The 27,083-nt window shown below is 40.7% G+C and overlaps 1 protein-coding gene and 1 pseudogene across 7 annotated transcripts in view; one reads left to right on the top strand and one right to left on the bottom strand.

The window, feature by feature from the left end:
• Enah (ENAH actin regulator) overlaps positions 1-27,083 on the top strand; it is a 112,332-nt gene that overhangs the window by 33,114 nt on the left and 52,135 nt on the right. For all 7 annotated transcript variants that reach the window (XM_029476902.1, XM_029476907.1, XM_021158456.2 and 4 more), the window contains exon 2: positions 24,533-24,698. In XM_029476902.1, coding sequence (XP_029332762.1) covers positions 24,533-24,698 — 166 coding nt within the window. The remainder of the gene's footprint in view (positions 1-24,532; positions 24,699-27,083) is intronic.
• Positions 2,590-2,772, bottom strand: LOC110302151 (annotated as a pseudogene).

Genomic DNA, 27,083 nt, shown 5'->3' with positions numbered 1-27,083 from the left:
CTGCCTCTGCCTCCCGAGTGCTGGGATTAAAGGCGTGCACCACCACGCCCGGCTCAAAATACATTTTTTAAATAAATAAAAGATGTCAAGGAATTCTTTTTTATATATTCCAACAAGTTTGCTTTAAGTTTCTGAGTTTATTTAGCAAGCAGTGTTATTATTACTTTATTCATAGTGTATATTGTTCATCAGACTAGAGAACTCAGAAATGGTTTAATCGTTAAATAAGATGGATCCCTTGAAACCATGTATGTGGAGAAAGTTATGGAACAGTGTTTTCTTTTCTGTTTTTTCTTTCTTTTTTTTTTTTTTTAATTTTAAGAAGATCTTATTGAGTAGCCTAGGGCTAAGCCTCAGATTTCTGGTCCTCCTGCCTTAGCCTCTGTAGTTTTGGTATTACAAGTATACTGTTGCAATGCATGACTCATTTAAAAAGTTTTACTAAGCTGGGTGTGGTGGTGCACGCCTTTAATCCCAGCGCTCAGAAGGCAGAGGCAGGCAGATTTCTGAATTCGAGGCCAGCCTGGTCAGGACAGCCAGGGCTACACAGAGGAACCCTGTCTTGAAAAACCAAAAAAAAAAAAATTTTTTTTTTTTTTACTGCATGTCTGCTATCCCCTAATCTTTAGGATCCTGGGTGAACAAGGGCTTTCATCTTGATTATTTAAACCCATAGCTTTATGCGTGTTAAATTTGCAAAATCATATACAGAGTAGTTTATTTTAAACATTTGGATGTTGGTTGTTATAATTTTAGAAACTTACATTTGTCAAAAGCTGCTTGCTTTATTTATTTCTTTACTTCCTCATGAAGGGAGAATGCAGGCCATGACTCATGTGTATAGAGGTCAGAGGACAACTTTTTAGAGTCATTTTTTCCTTCCACCTTACTGAGCTCTGACAGAACTCAGATCATTAAGCTTGCATGGCCAGTACTGTCACCTGCTCAGCCACTGAGCTGTCTCATTGGTCCACTTGTGGTTTTATTTACTTTGCGCCCTCCTGATAGATGCTCCTTAAGTGTTGTCTTTGAAAATAAACATGGCTCTCAGCCCTTAAGTAGCCAAAGCAGACCTTTGCTTTTTTTTTTTTTTTTTTTGGTTTTCCGAGACAGGGTTTCTCTGTGTAGCCCTGGCTGTCTTGGAACTCACTCTGTAGACCAGGCTGGCCTCGAATTCAGAAATCCGCCTGCCTCTGCCTCTGCCTCCCGAGTGCTGGGACTAAAGGCGTGTGACACCGTTGCTCAGCCAAAGCAGACCTTTAATAAATGCTTCTCTGTCCATTTTGAGGCCATGGTAGAATAAACAAACATAGCCGTTCCTTTGCATTTTGAAACTGAACTCAGTACTTGTGTTAACTTTGAAGATGGACAGAACTGGGAGAAAGCGAAAAGCCAGGCACATTTGCAGACACACCACCCCTCCCTAACTTCGATTTGAATTTTGGATGTTACTATATTATTAAATATTTTTATAGGGACTGAAAATTAGAATATCTCAACTCATTCAGAATCCTGTAAATATGGACCTTGAACTATTAAAAAACCTATGTTATACATATATAATAGAATTTTTAAAAACTTCTATATCCAATTCTAATATTCATTTAATTGCTTATTTCAACTTAGGAAAAATTACTTTGAGAGACTTTCACATTTGGGATGTCCAAAACCATTAATTTCTTTGTATGCACCATGTGCATGCCTGGGATCCAAAGTAGTCAGCAGAGTGGGGTGTTGGATCCCCTATCACTGCAGTTACGAATGGTTATGAATCCTCTGCAAGATTAGCAAGTGCTTTTAACTGCTGAGCCATCTCCTTAGCCCCCAGTAACTTTTTTTTAGAAAGTTGTTGGTGGGAGTGTGTGTGTGTGTGTGTGTGTGTGTGTGTGTGTGTGCATGTGCATGAGGAGACCAGAGGTCAACCCCTGCTATCTTCTTATATCACTCCTCTTTTCTTGCCTTGTCTTGCCTTTTCTTTCTTCCTCCTCTTTATTTTTCAAGATAGTTTATCTGTGTAGCCCTGACTGTCATTCTATAGACCAGGCTGGCCTTGGACTTAGAGACCCATATGCCTCTACTTTCTGAGTGCTGACTAAAGGTGGGCACTGCCACTGTATGCTTGAACTCACCAGTTTTGCTAGAGTAGCTGGCCAGCAAGTTCAGGAATCAACCTGTTTCTCTGCCCACAGTTTTGGGGATGGAATTCAGGTCTTCAAGCACTGTTACCAATCAAGTCATCTGTCTACTCCCACCGCACACCCTCCAAACTGTTGGTTTCTGTGCCCCTTTCTCTACGTAAGCTCTCCTTCTGTCCAAACTTTCTTGTGATCAGAACTCTTTTTGAGCAAGCCTTACTCTGTAGTTTTGGCTAAATATTGTTTAGTTAGGATTGGTTTGTTTGTTTGTTGGTCCCCTTTTTCAAGAACGTCACCTATTTCACTATTTCAGTCTCCACCTCCCCCCCCCCAATATCACAAAAGTTTATTTAGCAAAAAGTTTCGTATGAAAATGTACATGGCCCAGTTCTCCATCACAGTCAAGCAGGCCTTTGGGGTGGGGTGGGGGTGTGGACACACTGCTGAACACTGGTTATACTCTTTCCAAGGCTTCTAACGTGGTGACACTGTTTCCTCGGATGACCACCACCCGGATGCTGCGCACTGGCTGCCATCCCCACACTCCCCTCAGTATTCCCTGTACACGTCTGCCACCGTTTAACTTCAGGGATAGCTACTTGTCCATGAACGTCTTCAGTTCCCGACAGTGGGCTTTACTTATGGCCACTCAGCGGGCTCGGCACCGCTATTTCAGTCATTTGTTCTGTTTTTTTGGTTTTGGTTTTGTTTTTGTTTTTGTTTTTTTTTTTTTTGGTTTTAATTCACTCAAACTCTATACTAAATTTGTCATTTCATCTAGATTACAAAATCATTGGTGTGGTGTCTGGAGAGATGTCCTGGTGGTTAAGAGCACTGGCTGCTCTTCCAGAGGACCCAGGCTCAAGTCTCAGCATCTACATTGTGACTCACTACCATATGTAATGCCAGTTCAAGGAGATCTGCCACGCAGACATTGCATGCACACGGTGCATACACGTACATGTGGGCAAAACACTTAAATGGATAAAACAAATCTTAATTGAAAAACAAAGTCACTGGTATTTAGTTAAAACACTAAATTACTTCCCTTCTTTTGGGTCTTACTTCATAAATCTTTCTGAAGTTTTATCTAGATTATTCTCCAAGAAGCAGGTGTTTTGTTTGCTCTGTTTGTTTGATTTTTGACCTTCTCACTTGTTTCTTTGGTCTAGATTTCTGCTCTTTTATTATTTTCTTTTTTGTTTCTTTGACTTTACTTTGTATTAATTTTAAAATTTAACCTTTTAACCTTTTTATTTTGTCATTCTTCGGTTTTTATTGAGACAGGATCTCTCCTTTTTAGCTCTACAGGTCCTGGAATTCCCTGTGCACAATGTTCTTTGAATTCACAGAGATCTGCCTGTCTCTGCCTCACCAAGTGTTGGAGTTAAACACTTGTGCCCCCACACCCAGCTTGTGTGTGTCTCTTCCTCCTTTTTTCTTCTTTGAGACAGAGCCTCACTATGTATCCCTGGCTAGTTTGGAACTCACAGAGATCTTCTTGCCTCTGCCTCCTGAGTTAGTTCTGAGATTAGGTGCCCGCCCTCCCTCCCTCCCCCAGCCTTCCCTCCCTCCCTCCCTCCCTGTCTCTCTCCTTCCCTCTCTGCCACCCCTCCCTTCCCCCTTTCCTTTTTCTCTTTTTAAAATTTGAGCGAGAGTGTGAGGAAGGTTTTCCTTTTGTATTCCTGGCTGTTTAGCTTTGTACTCAAAATAGCCTAGGCTAGCTTTGAACTTAGTCCTCCTGTTTTAGCCTCTGGAGTGTTGGAATTTCAGGCATGAGCGACCATGCCTGGCTATATTTTTGAGTCTTTAATATTATTGTTCAGGACTTAACACTTTTGCTTTTAATTTATATGTTTGATCTATTAATAATTCTAAGCATATTATTAAAGTAAAGGTAATTGTATTTTCTTTGACAATTGTTAGTCACTATATATATATATATATATATATATATACACACACACACATTATTTTTGGAGTTATAGTTGTGATGAATAGGTTGTAGTCTTCATTTTTATCAGTGTGTAGCATCTTTGTTAGAGACTATTGTTTTTGAAACATTTTACATCTTCTTTAGGATGTAAAATTACAGGTTATAAGATTATTACAGAGAAATGGATATATTCACATAGAATCATATGCATATTCATCAAGTAGTGGGATTTTAAAAAAAGATTTATTTATTACTTATGTATGTGAGTACACTGTAGTTCTCTTCAGACACACCAGAAGAAGGCACCAGATTTCATTACAGATGGTTGTGAGCTACCATGTGGTTGCTGGGAATTGAACTCAGGACCTCTGGAAGCGCAGTCATGTGCTCTTACCCGCTGAGCCACCTCTCCAGCCCCCCCTCCCTTTTTTTTCTTATTGTTCGTGTATTTATTTTTTTGTGATTGAGCTCTCTTGTAACCAGGCTGGTCTCAGACTCTGTATGTAACCAAGGATGACTCTGAATTTATGATCTTTCTGCCTTCATCTCCTGTGCATTGTGGTTATAGGTATATGTATGTGCTACCATGCTTAGGTGATTGACCCAGTGCTTGGGGATGCTTGGCAAACATTACCAACTGATTTTCTATGTTTGTCTGTGTTAAAATTAGGCCCATAAAATACTTTTCCTTAAGTATAAACAACATGACCTCCCTCCCCCCTTTGCATACTTAAAGTATAGTTACCTTACTCTGGATGTTTTAGAACTGTTCATAACTTTTCTAATTTGAGTTTTGTTTGGATAGAGTTAACCTAGAGGAAAAATACATGCTTTGGCACTAGTGATGCATTTACTTACATACCTCGTACATTTTGCTGCTGTCTTAGAGCTGCATGTGGCCTTCTTGGTCCTGTAAGGAACCTTGTGTATTTCAGGATCATTTTGCTTTAGAAATTAGGAACTTAAAGACCAGAGAGGGCCAAACTCAGTATGTGCCTCATTGCCAAGCAAGCTCCGGGTTCAATTGATAGAAGAATCAGTCCTGTGAGATTGCCTGGCAGTCTGTTAACCCATCTCTTGGGTGGATGGGTATCTGAAAATTGGGTTTTTTAATGAGATGTACATTGTGTTTGGCACGGCTGTCTATCTCAGTAGTGGTGAGATGTTCAGGAAAGAGTATTAAAGGATATGAGCTTTTTCAGCCTTCGTGGCTCATGAGCTCAGCCAAAGAAAGACGAAGCTCATTTAACAACAGAAGTTGTGGAAGGGCACATGATTAAGTCAAGATAGTCAGGCACTCTACATTCTACACCTACACCAAAGATAGCTTCTCTACTAGTAAGGAAAAAATAAGGCTTAAAGCTGGGGTGAGGCTCAGTAGTACGATGGGAGCTTAGCATGCATGCAAGGGGCCTTAGGTTCAGATCCCAGCACCACGGAACGAACAAGCAAACAAGCAAAAACCCCAGCCCTTACAGTACAGGTATTGTGTATCCTCAGACAAAGAGGACACTCCTGAAATAAAAGTTCAGCCTATAAACATTTTTACTTTTTATGAATTGGATTACTCGTCGTTTTGAATGTGGCCTTCTGCTAAATGACTCTGTTAACATGAATTGAGTTGACTGTATTTCGTTCAGTCATATTTCTAAATGTTAGATGAAACTCATTTAATGTTTTCGACGATATTTTTAGGCGTACTATGAGGATTACACAGCTGTTGCTTAGAGATGCATGTGAGTTGCTTTGAGCATTTGGATCCTGTGCCAGCTGATAGCTGCTACAGATGGGCAGAAGCCAGCATGAGAAGAAAATTCTTAAAGGGTGTGAACACCATACTTCAGCATGTTCGGGGTAGAGCCTGTCTCGCTTTAGACATCAGAGTGTAATGGCCAAGCGCAGTGAGAAGAATGGCTTTAGGTTGTTTGTTGGGAAGTTGGGAGTGTATTCCCTTTTATTGGGAATCAGAATGAGTGTGACCAGCTACTCGGGTCAATCAACTCAGTTCCCACGCATTATTTTGTGGCATGCCTAATTGCACATAGACTGAGTTGCTCTTAAGCAGCAAGTAAATTTTGGGCACTGTTACATAGTCAGTTTTCAGTACTCCTAATTCCCCACCACTATCACGCCTTTAGCTGGGTCAACTTTATATGTTCGTTAAATATGTGGGTTTATTTAGTATTTTATTTTTATTTTATGTGTTGTGCCTGATGCCTGCAGAGGGCAGGGAAAAAAAAACCAAAACATTGGATCCCTTGTAAATGTAGTTATAGGCAGTTGTGAACCGCCATGTGGATATGGGGAACTGAACTGGAGTCTCTTGGAAGAGGAATAAGTGCTCTTAGCTTCAGCTCCTAGATACATAGGGTTTTTTTTTGTTTGTTTGTTTAATCTTTATTAAATTATTTTATTTACGTTCTAAAAGTTGCCCCTGTTCCCGATGCCCCCCCCCCCCAACCACTGAGGGTGCCTTCCCACTCACCCTCCCCATTAGCATCCCTCTTCCTTGGCATCCAGTTTCCACAGGATTTAGTGCATCCTCTCTCACTGAGGCCATACAAGGCAGTCCTCTGCTACACATGTGCCGGGGGCCATGCACCAGCCCATGGATGCTCCTTGGTTTTTGGCTTAGTCTCTGAGAGCTCTGAGGGGCCTGGGTTAGCTGACAATGTTGTACTTCCTATGAGGTTGTAATTCCCTTCAGCTCCTTCAGTCCTTTCTCTAACTCTTCCATATTGGTCCCCGACTGACCTTAATCCAGTGGTTTAAGTATATGCATTTGTCTCAGTTGCTAGTAGAGGCTCTCTGAGGACAGCCATGCCAGGCTCCTGTCTGCATGCACAATATGGCTTCAGTAATAGTGTCAGGATTTGGTGTGTGTGTATTGGATGGATCCCAAGTTGGGCCTTTCTTTCAGTCTCTGCTCCATTTTTGTCCCTACATTTCCTTTAGACAGGAACAATTCTGGGTTAAAAACTTTGAAGATGGGTGGTATCCCCTGCCTCAACTCAGGGCCATGTCTATCTACTGAAGGTGGTCTCTTCAGGTTTTATCTCTCCACTGTTGGACATTTCACCTAATGTCATCCCCATTGAGTCCTGGTTGCCTTTCACATCCCAAGTCTCTGGGACTTTCTAGAGGCTCTCCCCTGCTGAATATTTTGATTCATTCTCCTGGCCCTCTGGGCTTCCCTCCTTTTTCTCTCCATGCCTGATCCTGCCCCTCTTTTTTCACAGCCTCTCCCCTCTCCGCCCAGTTTCCTGCCTTCCATGATTATTTTGCCCCACTTCTAAGTGGGTTTCAGGTGTTCACATTCTTGTTGTATTCACAGTCTTTTTTAAGCTTCCTAAGGTCAGTGAGTTGTGTCATGGGTATTCTGAACTTTTAGGCTAACATCTACTTATCAGTGAGTACGTACCATGCATGTCCTTTTGGTTCTGGGTTACCTCACTCAGGATGATATTTTCTATTTGCCTGCACAACTCATGATGTCCTCATTCTTAATAGCTTAATATTGCATTGTGTAGATGAACCACATTTTCTGTATCCATTCTTCAGTTGACGGACATCTGGGTTGTTTCCAGCTTCTGGCTACTACAAATAAGGCTGCTATGAACATAGTGGGGCACATATCCTTTTGGTATGGTGGAGCATCTTTTATGTATATTCCCAGGAGTTGTACCAGTTTGCAATCCCACCAGCAATGGAGGAGTGTTCCTCTTTCTCCACATCTTTGAGTTTTTGATCTTAGCCATTCTAATTGGTGTAAGTTGGAGTCTCAGGGTTGTTTTGATTTGCATTTCCTTGATGACTGAGGATGTTGAATACTTCTTTGAGTGCCTCTCAGCCATTTGTGATTGCTCTGTTAAGAATCCTCTGTTTAGCTCTATAACCCATTTTTAAATTGGGTTATTTGGGTTTTTGTAGTCTAACTTCTTGAGTTCTTTGTATATTTTGGATATTAGCCCTCTATCGGATGTAGGGTTAGTGAAGATTTTTTCCCGATTCTGTTGGTTGCTATTTTGTCCTATTGACAGTGTCCTTTGCCTTACAAAATCTTTTCAGTTTCATGGGGTCCCATTTGTCAATTTTTGATCTTAGAGCCTGAGCCATTGGTGTTCCTTCTGTTCAGGAAAATTTCCCCTGTACCAATGTGTTGGAGACTATTCCCCACTTTCTTTTCTATTAGATTCAGTGTATCTGGATTTATGTGGAGGTCCTTAATCCATTTGGACTTGAGATGTGTACAAGGTGATAAATATGGATCAATTTTCATTCTCCATGTAGACTGCCAGTTATACCAGCACCATTTATTGAAGATGTTTCCTTCTTTCCACTGTATGGTTTTTAAAGCTCCATTAATTAAACTTTTAGTAAAGTACTCTATATTCTCTGCCTATGGTAAAGGGTCTGTATGAATAAAATTTTTACCACTGACATTTAATTATAAAATTGCTTATTTGTTGCAATTATTTTGTGCTGCTATAATAGAATACTTGATGTTGGATTATTTACACAGAACAATTCCTTGCAGTTCTGAAGGCTGAGAAGACAAGGATTAAGTGGCCCACATCTATCCCGTTGAAGGCCTTCTTCCTGTGCCATTCTCCAGCAAAAGAACGGGGGTGGTGGGGAGTGGATTTCTCTTTCGTTTCTTGAGACGGAGTTTCTTTGTGTAGCCTTGGCTCTTCTGGAACTCACTTTGTAAACCAGGCTGTCCTCGAACTCACAGAGATATGGGATATTTAAAGGAAGTATATTTCTTTTGTCATGAAGCTACTACAGTCTCAACTTGGTATATTCCTAAAATAGTGGCATAAATCCATTCATGAGGACAGTGCCCTTGTGACTATTAAATGCCCCACCCCTAACGTTCTGTTTGAGATTAAGTGGACTTTGGGAAGCATATTAAAACTAGCCCTTCTTTGGAAGGGTATTTCTAATCTTAAATACTTTAAATGACTAAAATAATGATTATCTGTTCTTGTTGGGCCATGGGATCCATTTGCTTGCTTGACATTTCGGCAAGTATCTGACTGTGCTTTAGGTATTAATTGTGTAGATGGAGGTGATGCACTTCTGCACTAGGAGTTTACTGTTAGAGTGAGCCTGATGCTGTCATAGGAGTATTCTGGGTGTTTGTGGTACTTGGAGGTCCTCCTTGAGTATGCAGTATGGGGAAGAGAAGTCTAAGAAAACTACTTGGCTATGAACTGAAAGATATAATGGAGCAGTAATGGTTAAGAAAACAGTGAGTGAAGTGAGGCTTTATTCGGAAAAGGAAGTGCTAATTTAGAAATAGCAAGCGCACAGTGAAGAAAGCTTGTTACCCGGTGCAAAAAATAGAATTTGGTATGTTTTTTTTTTTTTAAAGATTGATTCAGTTTTATTTTTTGTATATAAGTGTTGTGCCTGTATATTTATATGTGTATTATGTATGTGCTTGGTACCTTTAGAGGCCAGAAGAAGGGTTTTGAATTCCTTGGAAATGAAGTCACAGATGGTTGTAAGCCACCATATGGGTGCTAGGAAACAAGCTCATGTCCTTCCAGAGCAGCAAGCGCTCTCTCCAGCTGCTCCATCTCTCCAGCCCCAGGAGGCTATAATGATACAATTTCTTTTAAATCCCAGAAACAGATGTTGGGTCCTGCTTAAAGATAATCTCACATTACAAATTTTTAAAAAATTACATGTGTTTGTCAGTTGACAGCTGAAATGCAAGAACAGTTTGTCCTTAAACTTTGAACCTAGCAATATGCCAGAGAACAACACTGTGGGGTGGGTCAGAAATGTCTGTAATCCTAGCATTCAGGAGGCTGAAACGGGAGGAGTGTTGTGAGTTTGAGACTAGCCTGTGGATCATAGTAAGTTTCAGGCTAGCTTGAGCTACACCGTGAAAGTGTGTGTGTGATCATCTCTGAATTTCTAGCTTTAACACTATTGCATACTCTGACTTCAGCTTCTAAGAGAGACTTAAAGGAGGACTTTCATCTTTTCATAGTGTATAAGAATACAAGGTAGCTGGGCAGTGGTGGTGCACACCTTTAGTCCCAGCACTCGGGAGGCAGAGGCAGGTGAATTTCTGGGTTCGAGGCCAGCCTGGTCTACAGAGTGAGTTCCAGGACAGCCAGGGCTACACAGAGAAACCCTGTCTCTGGGGAAAAAAGGAAGGAGAGGTCACTTCAGCAGATTCCAGCAGGCAGTCTGCTCTGAAAGCAGCTCCTTATCATAAGCCCCTGTGTTGATATTACCAATAAATCCCAGTATTAAGCTTATTTTTAAAAGTTAACTTGGGAAAAAAAAAGTTGTACTAATGAGCCTTATATCTTGTTTGAATGTTTTATAGAAGCACAGGGCAAGGAGCTGCAAACCCTCAGGATTGTCAAGCAGTTTATATTTGGCTGCAAATGTTATATATAGCTAGTGCTTGTCTTCAGTTGTCCTGTGCTGTCATTACTTCCAAGCACTACCTGTGTGAGAACAGAACATCACAGGCTGCTGACTCCTCTTAGTCACGCTTCACTGTCCCTTCTTTCCATCGTCAGAGACAGACCCATGAGTAGTGCATTAGCATTTTATACTTCCTACTACCCAGCATTCCCTAAGGTGTGAGCTCCCTGCAGTTGTGCTTGTTTCTTGTGGTGCTCTTTTGTTTTCATACTGGGGTTCTTGTCCCTGCCTCAGGATCGACTATGTGGGCCACACACATGGAGTGTTCAGTTTCACTGCACGCTTTATGGGGGAGACCTTCACATTAAAGCAGGTTCTATGATGGAGCAAATTACAAAATAATAATGAGATTTTAATATTAAACGAGTAACTTCTAGAAGTTCATTTGCTACAAGCTAGCTCTTCCCAGCTCCTGGAATGAGCTGTTGAATATGGTCTAGACCTGGTTGAGTATGTGCTGTCTCGTTTTTTTCTAATCTTCAAATAATCTTTTCTGGAATTTATGTTGGATGGTAACTATCCTAGCTAGTCTAATTCTTGGAACTCAAGAATGTTGAACTTCATTGGAAGGACCAGGTTCCTCATCTTAATGGAGAAACTGTCTATGGAAGAAAGTGAGGCATGTGTTTTCCCAGCTGTAGTAGATAGCTTGCTTTTTAGGACAGAATTGCCCAATGTATAAAGTACTTCTGAGCAGAAGCTGGCAGCCAGTAGATGTAAAGGGACTTGCCAGACTATAAATATCTGCTCTGGAATCATCAGTGTCCAAGAAACACTCTTGGAAAAGTAAGAGTTTCCTTGGGATAACAGGAAAACCAGACTTTCTTCCAGTAGTTGTATTTAACAATGGGAAGTTTGGTTTTTGATTTAGTTGGACTAAATATTCAATGCTGCTAACTATTATACATACTCGTACCTTATTCACATTAGTAACCGACAGCAATTTCATTTTGTTTGAAGACTTTATAGTCTGTTTTTTTGTTGTTGTTGGGTTTTTTTCCCTCCAAAAACAGGAAACAGAAAGCAGAATCTCACTATATATGTAGTTCAGGCTGGCCTCAAAGTTAGGATTCTCCTTTTCCAGCTTCCTTCCTGCTGGGACCACAACGCATTTCCCACTACACCTGGCTCCATGATCTGTATTGTTACAATCATTGAAACCAGAAGTTAGACTTGAATCCCAGTGTTATGGAGATGTGCTAACCAACAGCCATTTATAGTTCACTGGGAAATTTCAAAGCCATCACGAATTCCCAGATTTAGAAATAATCACTGTAGCTTATAATAGCTTTACCATAAGATGGGTTCCGAAGTGTGGCTAGGAATAAGGCTGCTGGTCTGTAGTGAGTGGAGTTTGACAGACTCTATCAGAGTTACATAGACTCCTTACCCACTCAGTAGAAGTGAAAAAGTGGGAAGTCTAGGATCTTAATCTGACGAAAGAAATGATGGTAATTCACAGCATGCCATGGACCGTGAGGGTTATCTGGCAGCTGAGCAAATGTTGAAGAGTGTTTCAGTGTGCTCTCTGTGCTTCTAAAACTCGTTATTAATTATTACCTCAATTTGCCAGAGTGTTGGTTCTACTAGTAATGGTCAGGGTGCCTAGGTTTGAGTGTCAGAGCCTTACAAGTACCTGGAAGGCTCTGTGTACGTAGTTCTATTCTGATATGCTGCTGTTGCTCTTCAGGAAGTTGAAGCTTATAGAGGCTTTATAAATCCTTTAATTCAACCAGAAAATAACACTTGACACTGAAACTAACTTCCGCTTAAGTTCATATTCTTTGTCGACCAGTGAAATTCATTGAATATTTAATGTTTTTAGTTTAGATGAGCAATGGAAGAGATTATCATCAACCGTTGCTAACGGTTTCTACTGTGAACAGTCTATATAAAACCTACCGAAAACAAAATTAAACCTTTTGATTTAAAAACTTAGATGCTGGCCCATGTATATATATCCTTATTACTTGGGACTTTGACACAGTAGGAATATGAGTCAGTAAAGAGCAAAACTTTAAAACAGGTAGACAACTCACCTTTAAGATGTAATGTCATGAAGAGCAGCTGTTTTATTTCTGTACTTTTAATTGCAAAATCAATATGTTAATTGCAGAAAATATTGGGAGTATAGATTTCAGTTCTTCCTTTTCTAAACAGAATTAAAGCCATTCATTATTCTGGCTTCTACAGATACTACTAAAGTGATTTAGGGTTTGTATTATATACATGTGCATGTATATACACTCAGCCATACACATGCACACATACATATATTTCATACATATATTTAAGTGTATCATTTATATGTTTTATGTATACGTTTATGAATAGGGTCATAATTTTTTTTTCTGGTTTTGTCTGTTTGAGATAGGGTGTCATTTAGCCGAGGATAACCTCAGATTTACTGTGTAGCGGAACATAATCTTAATCTCCTGAACCTCCTGCTTCTGCCTCCCAAGGGCTGGGGCTGCGTACATGAGCCGCTATAGTCCTGTTTCTAGAGGATCTGATACCCGTTAGCCTGTGTAGACACCAGCATATACATAAACGTGGTAGATGCACAGGGACAGCAACGATCAAAACTCTTGTTTAAAAACAAAAAAGACATGTCTTGTTTGGAAAGTGTTCACTATGGGCCTTCTACAGAGCGATGCTGGACGTTAGAAGGCTGTTTTGTGAGCTCTTATAGACTCCAGGGAGGAAATAGTCCACTAAAGTGGTGGCAGTGGAACCCTATTGAGGCAGCGTGGAAGAGATCTGTGGGTGCTGGTGACTAATGGGAGATAACTGTACGGGAACAGAGTGGGGAACTTAGATTTCTATCTGGGGAAGAGGTGTAGGTATATTTCATCTCAAAAGGGAAATAGGGAGAAAGGAGCAGTTAGGCTAAGGGCGTAAATTGGGCAGGAAAATGTGTAATGCCTCAAAATTACTTGTGTATAAATACTCAGCAAGTAGTTGTCTGTAGCTTTTGAGCACAGGAGAAGAATGTGGACTGGGAATGCTGTCTGCTGCAGGTGTTAGCTGAAACCTTGACTGTGGCTGTCTCTAAGTCTTAGTGGTAGATGTCTCTGGGAAAGCCATGTGAAGCCATAATCAACACACTACTTACCAAATCTTGATCACTTTCGTCTTTACTGTTTCTCCATCAGTTTAATTTTTTTAATTGTATGTGTGCGGGTTCACATTTAAACATGGATCCATATACCATAGTGTGCTTGTGCTGGCTGAAGAACAGCTTTCTGGGGTTGGATCTTTCCTTCCTTTTAATACAGGTTTAGGGGTCAGACTCCATTCTCCACACTCATATGTCAAGTACCTTCACACTGTCCCTCAAGTTAAAAGTTTTACTTGAGTGAATATAAGAAATGAAGCATGCATCTCCTTGGTCTTTTGTTTTATGAAGATGAAGATACACAATTACTTTGTATGTCATTTTTTTATTGTAACTGTTCCAGTTGGCAAGTATCCTGACCAGAAGCAATATAGGGAAGGAAAGGGTTTATTTACAGTTCTGAGTTTCAGTCCATCATTAGGGGAAGCCAGGGGTGGAATTCAAGCCACTCAGCACGTTATCCACGTACCACATAAGCAGTGCTCCCAGGCTTCCTGCTCACCGCTCATCTAGCTTTCTCTTACACTGCTCAGAGCCCAACCTAGAGTTGTATGAGAACCTCAGCTGAAGAATTACCTCAACAATGGCTTGTGGCCATGTCTGTGAGAAATTGTCTTGATTGCTGATTGATATCGGAGGGTACACCTCTCTGTGGGTGGCACCATTTTGGCAGGTAGATCTGAGCTGCATACAAAAAACTAGCTGTGGGGCCTGAAAAGACAGCTTGTGGTTAAGAGGGTCTGCTGCTCTTGCAGAAGATCTGGACTCAGTTGCCATTGGGTGGCTCCCCAGTTACAGGGGATCTGACATCCTCCCCTTCTGGCCCCTGTGGGCACCAGGCACATGATACACATGCTACACATACAGACATCCAGGCAAAATTCCCATACACGATAAAGTTAGAAAGAAAGGAGAAAGAGGTGGGGTTCAGGGGAGGGAGAGAGGGAGCAGGGAAGGGAAAGAGGGAGCAGGAAGGGGGAGAGAGAAAGCTGAGACATCAAGTAAGCAAGGCGGAGAAGGAGCCAGCAAGCAGTGTTCCTCCATGGTTCTTGTGCTAGGTTCCTGCCCTGATTTCCTTCAGTCATGGGTTTGGTCTGGCAGTGTAAGATGAAGTGACCCCTCTCCTCCTCCAGCTGCTTTTAGTTGTGGACACCTTTGTTTGCCGTTTCAGTTAACTTCAGGGTTTTAGAAGATTGTTTCTTTTACATCTATGGACATTTAGTTGCCTCTGAGGCCAGAAAAGGTAGGATCCCTTGGAAGTGAAGTTCTGAGCTACACAGTATGAATTGAGGATGGGGGCGAGGGGAGTGGAGAGAGAGACTGTAGTACAATTATTTACTTAGTGCCCATGCATGCTGTATCTGTTTATACACCCGGATTCCAGAAGAGGGCATCAGATCCTAGTACAGATGGTTCTGAGCCACCATGTGATTGCTGGGAATTGAGCATGGGACCACTGAAAGAGCAGCAGACAGTTCTCTTATTCTCTGAACCATCTTTCCAGCCCATGTAACACAGAGTTTTAAAAAGGAAAATGAACTTAAAGATAGTGTAATACAAGTTTTAAACAAATGCAGTTTTTCCATAAAATTTATTATATTTTCTCCCTATTTAAAGCTAATATGCATATGTTAAATTATATACAACAGAAAGTTTGCCATAGTAGCCACTTTAGACTATAGAATTTGGTGGCATTGGTTAAATTATATTATTGTACAACGAGCATCAGCATTCACCACAGAACCTTTTCATCCCTGACACAAATGCTCCGTGAAGGGCAAGTGTTCCCTGCCATTCAGATGGCCCAGCCTGGAAGGCCCATATGGTGGAGGAAGCCAACTGTGGAGAGTAGTCCTTTAATCTCTTACGGGAAGTCTGTGATGATGCACCCCTTACCCCGAATGAGTGTAATTAAAAGCCACCGACCATTCCTTTCCTTCTTTCCCCAGCCCCTGGCAGCCACCATACTGCTTTTGCCTCTGACTGTGTGTGTTTTGGAAACCCATTGTAAATGGAATCATAGAGTATTTGTCCCTTTGATCCCCGCTTGTTTCATATAGTATAATGTCCTCAAGGTTCATCCGAGATACAGCATTACAACAACATTTATTTTCTTTTAAAGGCTTGAATAAACCATTGTATGTATGTATCACCTTTTGGTTCTCTGCTCATCTCTATTTGAGATATTTGTTTTTGAACAAAGCTGCTATGAATTGGCTATATAAATATCTATTTGAGTCCCTCTTTTGGGACCCATCATCTGTCTCATACAAATGAACACAGATAACTTGGTTTGATTTTTTTCATGAAACACAGCTGAGGAAATTCTTAATTTAACAATATAAATTAAAGATATGTGAATAGTTTACCTATATATTCTAATTTAGCCTTTTTGTGAGATAATGAGTTTATAAAGAATCTTGTCCCAACAACTGATTTAAGTGCAGCATTTGGTAGCTGGCTCATTTATGGTAGTTATAAAACAAGTAAATGGCTATATTGGCATTTACTGTGTGTTGGCCTTTTACATTTCCTACAATAGTTTTGGGCTCAGGTTTTAGTGTAAATTGTACAGCTGTAGGAAAGCCATACATAGGAAAATAGTCTGTATTCTAATGCTATGTCTGCCAGCTCTAGCCATCTAAAATTTAATTATGAGTTTAAAGTGTACTTTTTGCATTTAAATCTTTATAACGAAGCATTTTATTCAGCAGTGATAGAATAAATTCCCAGTTAATACAACCGTTCAGTAATACATAGATCTTTTTTTCTTTTTAGATTTATATGTTTATTTTTATGGTATGAGCCTTCATGTGGTTGTTGGGAATTGTATTTAGGACCTCTGCTCGCTCCGGTCAACTCTGCTCGTTGAGTCCCTGCTCACTCTGAGTCAAAGATGTATTTATTATTATATATAAGTACACTGTAGCCATCTTCATACACAACAAAAGAGAATGTCAGATTTCATTACAGATGGTTGTGAGCCACCATGTGGTTGCTGGGATTTGAACTCAGGACCTTTGGAAGAGCAGTCAGTGCTCTTACCCGCTGAGCCATCTTGCCAGCCCAATACACATAGTAGGTCTTTAGTTAGGGTAGTAGACGTAACCACAGTCATACACTTCTCAATTTTTTGTTGTTTTCACTTGTTCAGAGGGTCTTCTGTGGTTTTAGGTTGGAATTTTATCTTAACTTTTCTAGTCTCTACTTTTCTATAATGAACTGGTCAAAATATCTTTGAAAAAAAATAGGTAGCCTTATTCTTCTACTCGCCTAGTAGATTTAAAGGTCACATTTGTGTTCTCTAGATTTTCATCACTGTGACAGAATACCTGACACAAACAGAATGGTTTATGTTTCAGAGTTTTAATCTAAGTTTATATTTTAGAGGTTTAATTCCAAGGTCACCGAGCTCCATTGATTCTGGGCCAGGGCATGGTGAGGCAGGGCATCACAGTGAAAGCATGTCGTGAAGAAAAATTACTTTGTGACCAACAGGAAGCTGAGAGACAGGCAGGACACAAAATATACCCATTTTAAAGGAACCGTCCAGTGACTGCTTTGTAATTTCCACTAATGCCATCAATTTACACATCCACCACCAGATTAAACCATTAAAAAAGGAATCCTCGTGGTCTGAGCCTTGTGAGGCTCAGACTGAATGAGTGGGAAAGCAGGCAATCTGAGCATTTTCCTGAGTGGGTCTTCTTCCACTCCCTCAGACAGTTGTGGTCCCACCTTCTATGCTTCTTCCTCTTTGTTAAAATGCAGCAAACCACGAGGAAAAGAAATCTTTTCCAGTCGCTTTGGTCATGTATTTTGCCTCAGCAATAAAAATAGGTACTTTTTTTTTTAAAAAAGTTGAAAGGTTTCAGGAGAAATCTGCTGTGTTTCTGTCATCTTCCGTATCTGAGGGGCTTGCTCTCCAGCCGGTTAGGTCTTGCTCAGGATGTGCCCGCCCCATGAGGCCGTCACAGCCTGTTCATGGTCAGTCTCACTCGCTACCTTACTGCTGTTGCCTCCTTTCCATAGATAGATAGATAGATAGGGTTTCATTTTCCCTCCATGGACGCTTAAAAATTTCATCCCAGTTTCTCCTTAATTGTGGTTCTAAGAATAGAATATTGTATATATCCCTTAGTTTTATATTCTCTCTCTAGGCATGCTGTTGACAATAGCAGGTTCTTTTTATTGACTTGTATTTACTGAATTTTACGGATCCTGTACTTGAGTGCCAGTAAGAATGATCTCAGGTGGGTATTGTGTGTGGTACAGGCTGCTTATCCAGGCAGTCGGGAGGCAAAAGCAGGAGGACTATGCTGGAACTACATGTTGAGATCCTGTCTCAAAAAACAGGCAATAAGATATTTTTATAGCTGTTGTTGTTAGCACAGTTTCATGTAACCTAAGCTGGCCCCAGGCTCTATATGTACCTGAGCTCCTGGTCCTACTGCCTCCGTCTTCCAAGTAGTGGTGTCAGAGGTGTGCACTACCATATCAGCTACCATGCTTGGAGTCAGGTCAGCACTTACTTCACCAACCAAGCTATATCCTTTACCTGAAATTATTATTTTAAAGCGTACCTTCCAGATTCCTAAGCACGTAGCTATGTTCAGTAAGGACCTTCTTTCTACATACTGGTACAGTTGCGGGATTTTTCATCCTGAAAGGTGGTCCATCAGGTTTACAAAGTATTTTCAAAAGCACACTTGTGCTTCAGGTGAACTGACACTTTTTCTTGGCTGTAGATGGATTGTTACACCTGGCTACATTTGCATTTTGTGTATGAACTTGGATACTGTGGGATAAAGAGCTTAATAGTAACATTGATATTGTGCCTCTTAGAAATTAATAATACTGCCTTTGTGAAAGCAGTATGAATGGTGATGCGTCTTGCCTTTCTACATATTTGAAGTGTCTGCATCCCAGATGGCTTTCTTGCTTTGCAAAAAGAAAAAGGAAAAAAAGAAAATGTTTGTTTGCTGCCATTATTTGTATCTGCTCTTTGTCAGTAGCATTCACAATGTTTTTGCAATTTTCTTCAATCAGTAAACCATGAGAGGAGAACCTGTTATTAGTAAGCAGAATTTCCCCCATCTTTAGCAGGTTTCTTTTAATGGAATAATAACAAAGGGGAAATGTTATTTAAAAGAGAAGCCTTCTTATGAATCTACTGATATTTGAATTTAGTTAATGAAAACTTTGGTATCCTTAAAATCCTTCATGTTTACTTTCAATTTTATTTTTAGTATTGTTAGTTAGCTTGAACTGAAAATTACTTCCTGAGATCTAGAGACAGGAAGTCCATGATCAAGGTAATAATAGGATTGGTGTCCTCTGCGACTTCCCCCCAGGCACTTGTGCTAACCATCCTATTCCCACCTCTTAGTGTGCCCTGGGGTATGTGGTGCTTCTCATCCCTAGAGTGGTTAGTGTGTAAAAAGGTACTGGTAGGCAGAAGCTGTCCTATTCAGTTCTTCAGAAATTAGCAACCAGGCAGAGTGGTGCAGACCTTTAATCTCAGAGACAGGTAGATTTCTGTGAGTTCAAGGCTAGTATGGTCTATATAGTGAGTTCCAGGATAACCAGAGGTTCTGTCTTGGGGAGGGGGTGCGTATTAAGGATCCCATTTTCATGTTGCCTCTTGAATCTGTTAGAAGAAGTACAGGGTTGGAATCCTGGTGGTCATTTTTTTCTGTGTAGGTAAAGCTATCAAATGACTCTTAAGTGTCTGACTGCTGCCTCCCAGTTAAATTATGGCTTTGGCCCTGAAATTCCCTTGATCAGATAGCTAACTAGTGATTTCTATTTCAGAGAGCTGGGGGTTGGGGGGGGGGCTCAAAACCCAAGTTATTCCTATTTTGAAAAGCAAGAGGAGGAGGCAGGTGTGTGTGTGAAAGCTACTCTAGGGGCTGGAGAGATGGCTCAGCAATTAAGAGCATGGCAGCCCACCACTGTCTGCAAATCCAAGATCTGACATGCTCACACAAGCATAGGTGCAGGCCAACCACCAGTGCACATAAAATAAACATATATGCATACATACATACATACATACATACATACAAAAGCCAGAGTTTAGGTGCTCAGCTGTCATACCATTTACTACATCTGCTGGCAAATTTAAAACTACAGTTACTGACAGTGACTTTTCAGTCATTGCACTTATACTCCTACATACAAACCAGCCATGGGTTTGGAAACCTGTGAAGTTGAGGGGAAAATGACTTGAAGAAACAGGAGCAAAGTCCAGTGAGAAGAATTTTGTCTAGTCCTTCCTTGGTGCACCATGAGGAAGGCAGGAGGCCACAGAGGGGACTGAATTTTTTCAGGTGAATAGTCAGTGTCTTTTTGGGGAGGGGCTGTAAGAAATTAACAAAAACTTCATCTCATATATGTAATTGGCTTTTATACAGTTCATGAGTGGGTTCCTGAGCAGTAGACAACAATAGGCTTTGTAAGGTAGGAGCACATAACAGGAGACATGGGCTCGTTACTGTCGGTTAGCTTTTTCTTAAGGGTTAAAGCCAAGGAGCCTATGGACCCCTTCCTCTGTGTGTGTGTGGGATGGGGTGGGGGTGGGGTGGGGGCAGGTATAGAAACTTAACTGTTACCCGAGGATAAATCTACTTAAAAGTTTCAATTTGATTGTGGCTTTTAGCATTAGTGACTCCATTTTGGTGTGAACTAGTCTGGTCTTTTGAACCTAGTAAAGGAGCTCAGATCAAAGCCGTTTTCTTAGCAGGAGCGTTGTAACATGTGGTTATGTTCATACTTTGTATCCTTTGTGTTATCTTCCAGCATCCCACGCATTCCTCTCTTGTTTCCTAGTCTAGTATCCTTGCTTCTGTCCTTCATTTCCTGGTCACCTTCTGCAGTAGCCAGAGTCATATTTTTAAAAACCAAGTCATGTTCTACTCTAAGCCCACCAGTATTTTTCCTGTCTCCTTCCTGTGGCTCAAATGCTCCTCCTCAGAGACTCACTAGGGGACCAGAAAAGGAAGCAATTAAAGATGGCTTTAGGGCCCCTAGGAAGACTTAACAAAAGGAAAAGCATTTGCTTCTGTATGTTTATGATTTAGATTTTGTTAGATGCATTTATTTACTGAACAGCATTTAAGGATGCCACTGTGTGTGAGCACTGGTGTGTTTCTTGACAAATGATCAGTAACTGGTGTCTTTGACAGGGAACTGCTGTTTGTTAAAGACTGTGTTCTGTATCATTACTACATAGTATATACAGGAAGTGATTTTTTTCCTTAAATATAAGGAACATTTCATTTACTGGTGCCTATTTTTGGTAAGCATTCTTTACCATAATATATAACTACCTGTGGAAAATTTAACTATATTCAAAAGTGAATTTACTGACCAAGGTATAAAACTATACATAAAGGAGTATCGTATTTCCTTACACTGTGTGTGTGGGTCGGGGGTGGTAAGCATTTTAATGCTGTACTTCACTGGTAAATACCAAAATTAACATTAGGAACATGAAGTACAATGAAGTCTGTATACTAGCTACATTACATCATAAAGATGTGGTTTTGTTTATGAGTGTTAAGTATCCAATCTTCACAAAACCACAGTTTAGTAGTTTACTTATTTTATCTTTTTTCATAATTGTTTCACTGATTCAGAAATAGGAAGACTTTGACAAGTTTTTATTTTGAGGCTCGCCATGGTTGCATATAAAGATGTATTGCTCTGTTCTTGGATATATCCCAGCAATACTTTCTGTGTGGCTTAGAACAGCCACAATTAGCTAAGGTTTTCTCTATAGCCAGGCTTCTTTTGAATCTTGGATCTTCCAGTACTCAGCCTCCTGAGTGTTGTGTGTATATGTATACACTACCATACCTGACAGATAACGCTGTCATACTTAAAGCAGGCCTTTGACAAATTCACTGGAATAGACTTTAACAGGGTGAAAATACAAACATGGATAGTGTAATGTCTGGAAGACTAATGTTTTGCTTGTGTATATGGTGTTTTGCCTGTGTGTGTATGTATATACCACGTGTGTGCCTGGTACTTGCAGAGGCCAGAAGAGGTCATCAGATTTCCTGAGACTGGAGTTACAGACAATAGTGAACCAGTGCTCTTTCTTGCTGAGCCATCTCTCCAGCTCTTTTGTACCTATTTTTCTGTTTAAAAAAAATCCTCAGTCGAGCCATGGTGCATGTTTTTAACCCTGACACTCAGGAGGGAAATGCAGGCAGATCTTTGGGAGTTTGAAACCAGCATGGTCCACAGTACAGCCAGGACTTAGAAAAACAAAACAGGGCTGGAGAGATGGCTCAGCAGTTAAGAGCATTGACTGCTCTTCTGAAGGTCCTGAGTTCAAATCCCAGCAACCACATGGTGGCTCACAACCATCTGTAATGAGATCTGATGCCCTCTTCTGGTGTGTCTGAAAACAGCTACAGTGTACCTACATATAATAAATAAATAAATCTTTAAAAAAAAAAAAAAAAAAAAAAATCCTCCTCCTAACAACTTGTGATGGATGGTCTTCCCCTTTGGGTTTTAAAATCTACCCAGTTGCTAAGAGACCAAAATATCAACATCCTCTTCTATATTGATTCATCTGATCAGCTTTTTAAATTTTTAGGTAGGCCCATGAAATTAAAAAAAAAAAACAAAAACTTGATTGCCGTCTTTTAATGGCAGTGGCAACATAGTTTAATGGCTTACTTGTGTGTCACATCTGTGGTCAGAGTTGCTGAGTGAGTGCTAGCTGGTCTCTGAGCCTGTGTGAACCTCCTTCTCCCCTGAGATTGCTGGAATAACAGGTGTTGCATCTAATTCAAGTCATCAGGCTTTCAAGGCTCCTGAAATGGTCTTTTTTTGTTTGTTTGTTTGTTTGTTTTTTGTTTTAAAGAGATGTGGTCTTTTATAGCCCTAGCTGGCCTTGAACTTACACAGATCCATCTGCCTTTGCCTCGTGAGAGAGTGCCAGGGTTAAGGCCTGTGCTGCTGGGCCTGGCCAGAACTGAGTTTTGAACACTGGACAATAAAGGTTTGCGTTAATTTGAAGGCTTTTTCCCTCATTTCATATTAAATGAGTTTCTGCAGCTATAAGCTGTAGGAAGCACTGACCCTTTGCTTATTTCAGTCATCGTTGTTATACTTATATAAAAGTTGTCATTTAGTACGTGTTTGTATTGTAAGTAATGAGTCTTCAACTGCCGTACTGACAAATATCTTTAAATAATGCTCTCTAAAAAAGAAAAACAGCTCAAGCTTTAGTCGTTGACTTGTTTCCAGTCTCAGAGAATTTCTAGGCAACAAAAGTAATTTGAGACAGCACCAAAGGATCTACCACACCATTGTTGTTTATAGCTCAGGTTCTGCAGATTCTGTAATGGAAACTTAGAACAATTTGAACTAATTTCTCCGAAGCAAGTTTATCTTCCAGTGCAATGATTTCTTTAGGTTTCCCATGATCTTGTGATCAAGGCAACACAACCCCCTTCCCTTGGAGCTGTGCTTACATGGATGAGAGAGGCATGAGTAAGGTGGGGGGTGGGGGTAACTTTCTGAGGGAGTTTGGGAAAAGCACATTGAGTATTGTCCGAAATCTCTTGAGGCAGAACCTGGTGGACTGGACAAGCACCTTCTGTTCAGACGACATGGGAGTGTGTGAACTATTTAAGAGCATCTGTGTTAACCACTCACTCGCTTAGCCTTCCCGACCAACGGTTCTCAGCTTTCTTCATGATTGGTGACCCTTAACCATAAAGTGAGTCCATGCTACTTGCTAACTAACTTTGCCACTGTTAGGAATCATATCAGAAATAATCTGATATACGAAGGCTGTCTGAGGAGAGATTGTGTGACCCACAGGTTGAGAACCACTGGTCTGGAAGCTATGTTTCACTGGGTTTGTAGTCAGCAGTGTGCTTGTTTTGATGTTCTCCTTTGATAAGTGATGGTAACAATCATGGGTTCCTCCCGCCAACGAAGAACACTAGAGAATATTTGAAAGGTAAATGTATTGTTCCGTAAGAAATTGACCTTGTTTCTGTTTTACTTGTCTGCCTCAATGTTATTTAGTAGCAAGTAATTGGGATAGATGGCAACCATAAATTTTGGTCTTTTCCTTTTTTAGTATTTATATGTAGAGAAGAGGGTTTTAAATCTAATAGGATCCTTAGAAATCGTCTTGTAGTCTTAAACTTCTATTTTAGTGGTGTGTGTGTGTGTGTGTGTGTGTGTGTGTGTACACATGTGTACTTGTACGTGTACTTGTGAGTGCAGATGCCCTTGGAAGCCAGAGGCATCCGGTCTCCTGGAGCTGGAATTACAGGTAGTTTTGGGCTGTCCAGTCTGGATGCTGGGTTGATCTCAAAGTTGTGCTCTCTGCAAGAGCAGTAAGCTCTCTTAACCCTGAGCTTTCTCTCCGGCCCCTTATTCTTCCACTTTTAAAGGAAAAAGGGAAACAAATGCTTAGGTATAAGATAGTAGTAACCTGACTAAAGGGAGTGAAAGGAGCTGGTCATGTTGTCCTCCATTGACCGTTTCAACTCCCTGTTTGAAGAACAGATACTGCGTTGTTTGAGACCTTGAAGTGATCATAATGATAAAAGTAATTTTGTCAAATGTCAGTTTACCATTGTATACTTAAGTGGTGATTAACTTAGTATAAATAGATATGTTGATGATGATAATAAGTTAGATACATTTAGAATAAAATACTTCTGGTGTCCTTGTGTTTTTATGAATCACACACTCTGCCCATATTCTACATTGCTTTTGTCTTTCCCATTAGACTTCACCCCCAGGAGTTGATTGTTAATTGACTGTCAGGTTGGCTAACCCTGGCTCATGGTTCTATGGCATACCTAGCATATTTTAAATATCTCATTTAATTTTTTTTTTTTTCAGTGAACAGAGTATCTGTCAGGCAAGAGCTGCTGTGATGGTTTACGATGATGCCAATAAGAAGTGGGTGCCAGCTGGTGGCTCAACTGGGTTCAGCAGAGTTCATATCTATCACCATACAGGCAACAACACGTTCAGAGTTGTGGGCAGAAAGATTCAAGACCATCAGGTAAGGGGCTGCCGAAATTCCTCATGTTTGTGCATGCATGAATATATGTGTGGGTGCAGACTTACACATGTGATACAAGCATGTGCAGGGCAGAGGACAGTTCTTGCGAGTGTATTTTCTCTTGGCACTTTGTAGGATCTGGAGAGATCTAAAGGAGGTCCATCAAACCTCGCTGATTGTCGTATCAGGCCATCCATCTGGCCCCTTTTTATAAATTCAGAATAGACAATAGGAAATACAGTATAAGGAACACATTGTATGCTTTTTGTTTGTTTGTTTGTTTGTTTGTTTTCAAGACAGGTTTTCTCTGTGTAGCCCTGGCTGTTCTGGAGCTCACTTTGTAGACCAGGCTGGCCTCGAACTCAGAAATCCGCCCGCCTCTGCTTCCCGAGTGCTGGGATGAAAGGCGTGCGCCACCACGCCCGGCACATTGTATGCTTATGGGGCATTTTTATCTATCTACTTATTGATCAAAGATATAGTTTGTGTGGCTCGAGAAGTGATTTGAAAGTATAAATGGTTTCAGAAAGTATTGTTAAATTCATAAGTGATTAATAAAAATGTGGTAGGCATTAGTGTTGCTGGAATCTTTAGGCTTTTCTTTCCAGCTCATTTCTAAGGTGCGCTTTTGGTAATTTCCTTTTTCATATCTACAAGACAGTAGCCGGGTTGTCTGATTACTTGGTGCCTTGGTCCCGTCCGATCCAGATCAGGATACTCAGGCAAAGGAAGAAGTAGATCAGGCCTTACTGCTCTATACTAACAGTGAGAACTTTTACGAATTGTAGACTTACTAAGTTCCCTTGTAAAAGTGTTTTTTTTAAAGATGTAATTTAACTAATGTTTAAAACCATCCTGCTACAAAGTGCAGGGAAAATATACTTAGATTCTACTTGGTGCCGTGTGAGTTCTTGCTCAGAGAGAGGTAGAGCTGTACTTTTCCAGTAAGCCGCAATGTAAACAGATGCTGCAGTAACCCTGAATTTTAAGTTTGTTTGTCAACTGGTAATAGCTGGGAATTTATAATCGTCACGTATGCTTGAAAGGAATGGGCATTGAAACTGGTTCTTCTGCAAAAATTGGGACTCCAAGAGGCTGCGTCTCATAAAAAGAGGACACAGAGAAAAATCCTCCTCTTTTTACTGAGGAGACTGTTTGCCTGAGAAATAGAAACCGCAGTCTCCCTTATATAACTTATTGACTAATGCTGATAGCAGGGCAGTGGGGTTCCTAAGACACCTGATTCAAAGTGCAGGGCTCTCTGATGAGAAACTGTCACAGTTGTGGGTTAGTCTACAGAAATCAGTTCACCTCTTCTCTCTGTTGTGTGCCCCCCTCCCTAGCTCTCCTTTTTCTCACTCTCCTCAGTGTCCAGACACAGCCTCTGGCCTCCTGTTTCTCCACCAAAAAACTCCACGTATCACTGCCTGTCAGTAGCTGAGCTATGCTGTCTGCTTTTTTTATCTGTTCCCCTGCTGAGTGGTCCCTCAGGTTAAAGGCATGTCAGATGCTGCCCAGGATACAAATAAAAGCTAGATAACAGAGCTTTATAACAATCATTGAACTCTTTTCCCCTTGTTTTTACACGCATGAATCTTGCCTATGCATGCCTGAATCAAATGTGAAGCCAGAGAATGGCATCTGACTCCCTGGTACTGGATGGTTGTGAGCCACTATGTGGATCCTGGGAACTGAATGCCAGTTGTCTAGAAGAGCAGCCAATAGTTTTTACTGTCTCCAGCCCCCTGTGGAACCTTCTTAACATTTCAAGCTAAGAGCTGTAAGAAAAGGCTGGGAAAGATATTAATAGAATTGAAATTATAGTAGGTAGATGATTACTTTGCTTTTAAAATATGAAACTTTTAAAATCTGGCAATGGTGACACAGTATCTCTCTCTCACTGTGTGTATGTGTGTGTGTGTGTGTGTGTGAGAGAGAGAGAGAGAGAGACAGAGACAGAGACAGAGAGATCCTATCTTTAACAAAACAGGAATCAATTCTCTCAATCATCTAACCTTTGAGAAAAATAACTTTGATCTTTAAAAATAAGAAATACAATCTGGTGTGGTGGTACGTGCCTTTAATCCCACCACTTGGGAGGCAGATAGATCTCTGTGAGTTCAAGACCAGCCTGATCTACATAGCCAATTCCAAGACAGCCAGGGCTTCATAATAGAACCTGTCTCAAACCCAAAAAACAAACAAAAGAAATCTATGTATTCTCACTTAACGGTAACTATTTAGGGAATGACTGGCCACACAAGCATGCTATATGGCAGTTGTGTTATAGTTTCGTGCAGCCTAACTCCACATAGGTGGTATGTTCATTAATATAGCCCTATTCATTTTTAGCCTGGCCACAACGAAGTGAAAAGCACATGAACA

This window comes from Mus caroli, chromosome 1, assembly GCF_900094665.2.
Source record: "Mus caroli chromosome 1, CAROLI_EIJ_v1.1, whole genome shotgun sequence".
Classification (NCBI taxonomy): Eukaryota; Metazoa; Chordata; class Mammalia; order Rodentia; family Muridae; genus Mus; species Mus caroli.
The sequence above is the reverse complement of the archived record's forward strand: the minus strand, read 5'-3'. Positions and strand labels throughout refer to the sequence as shown.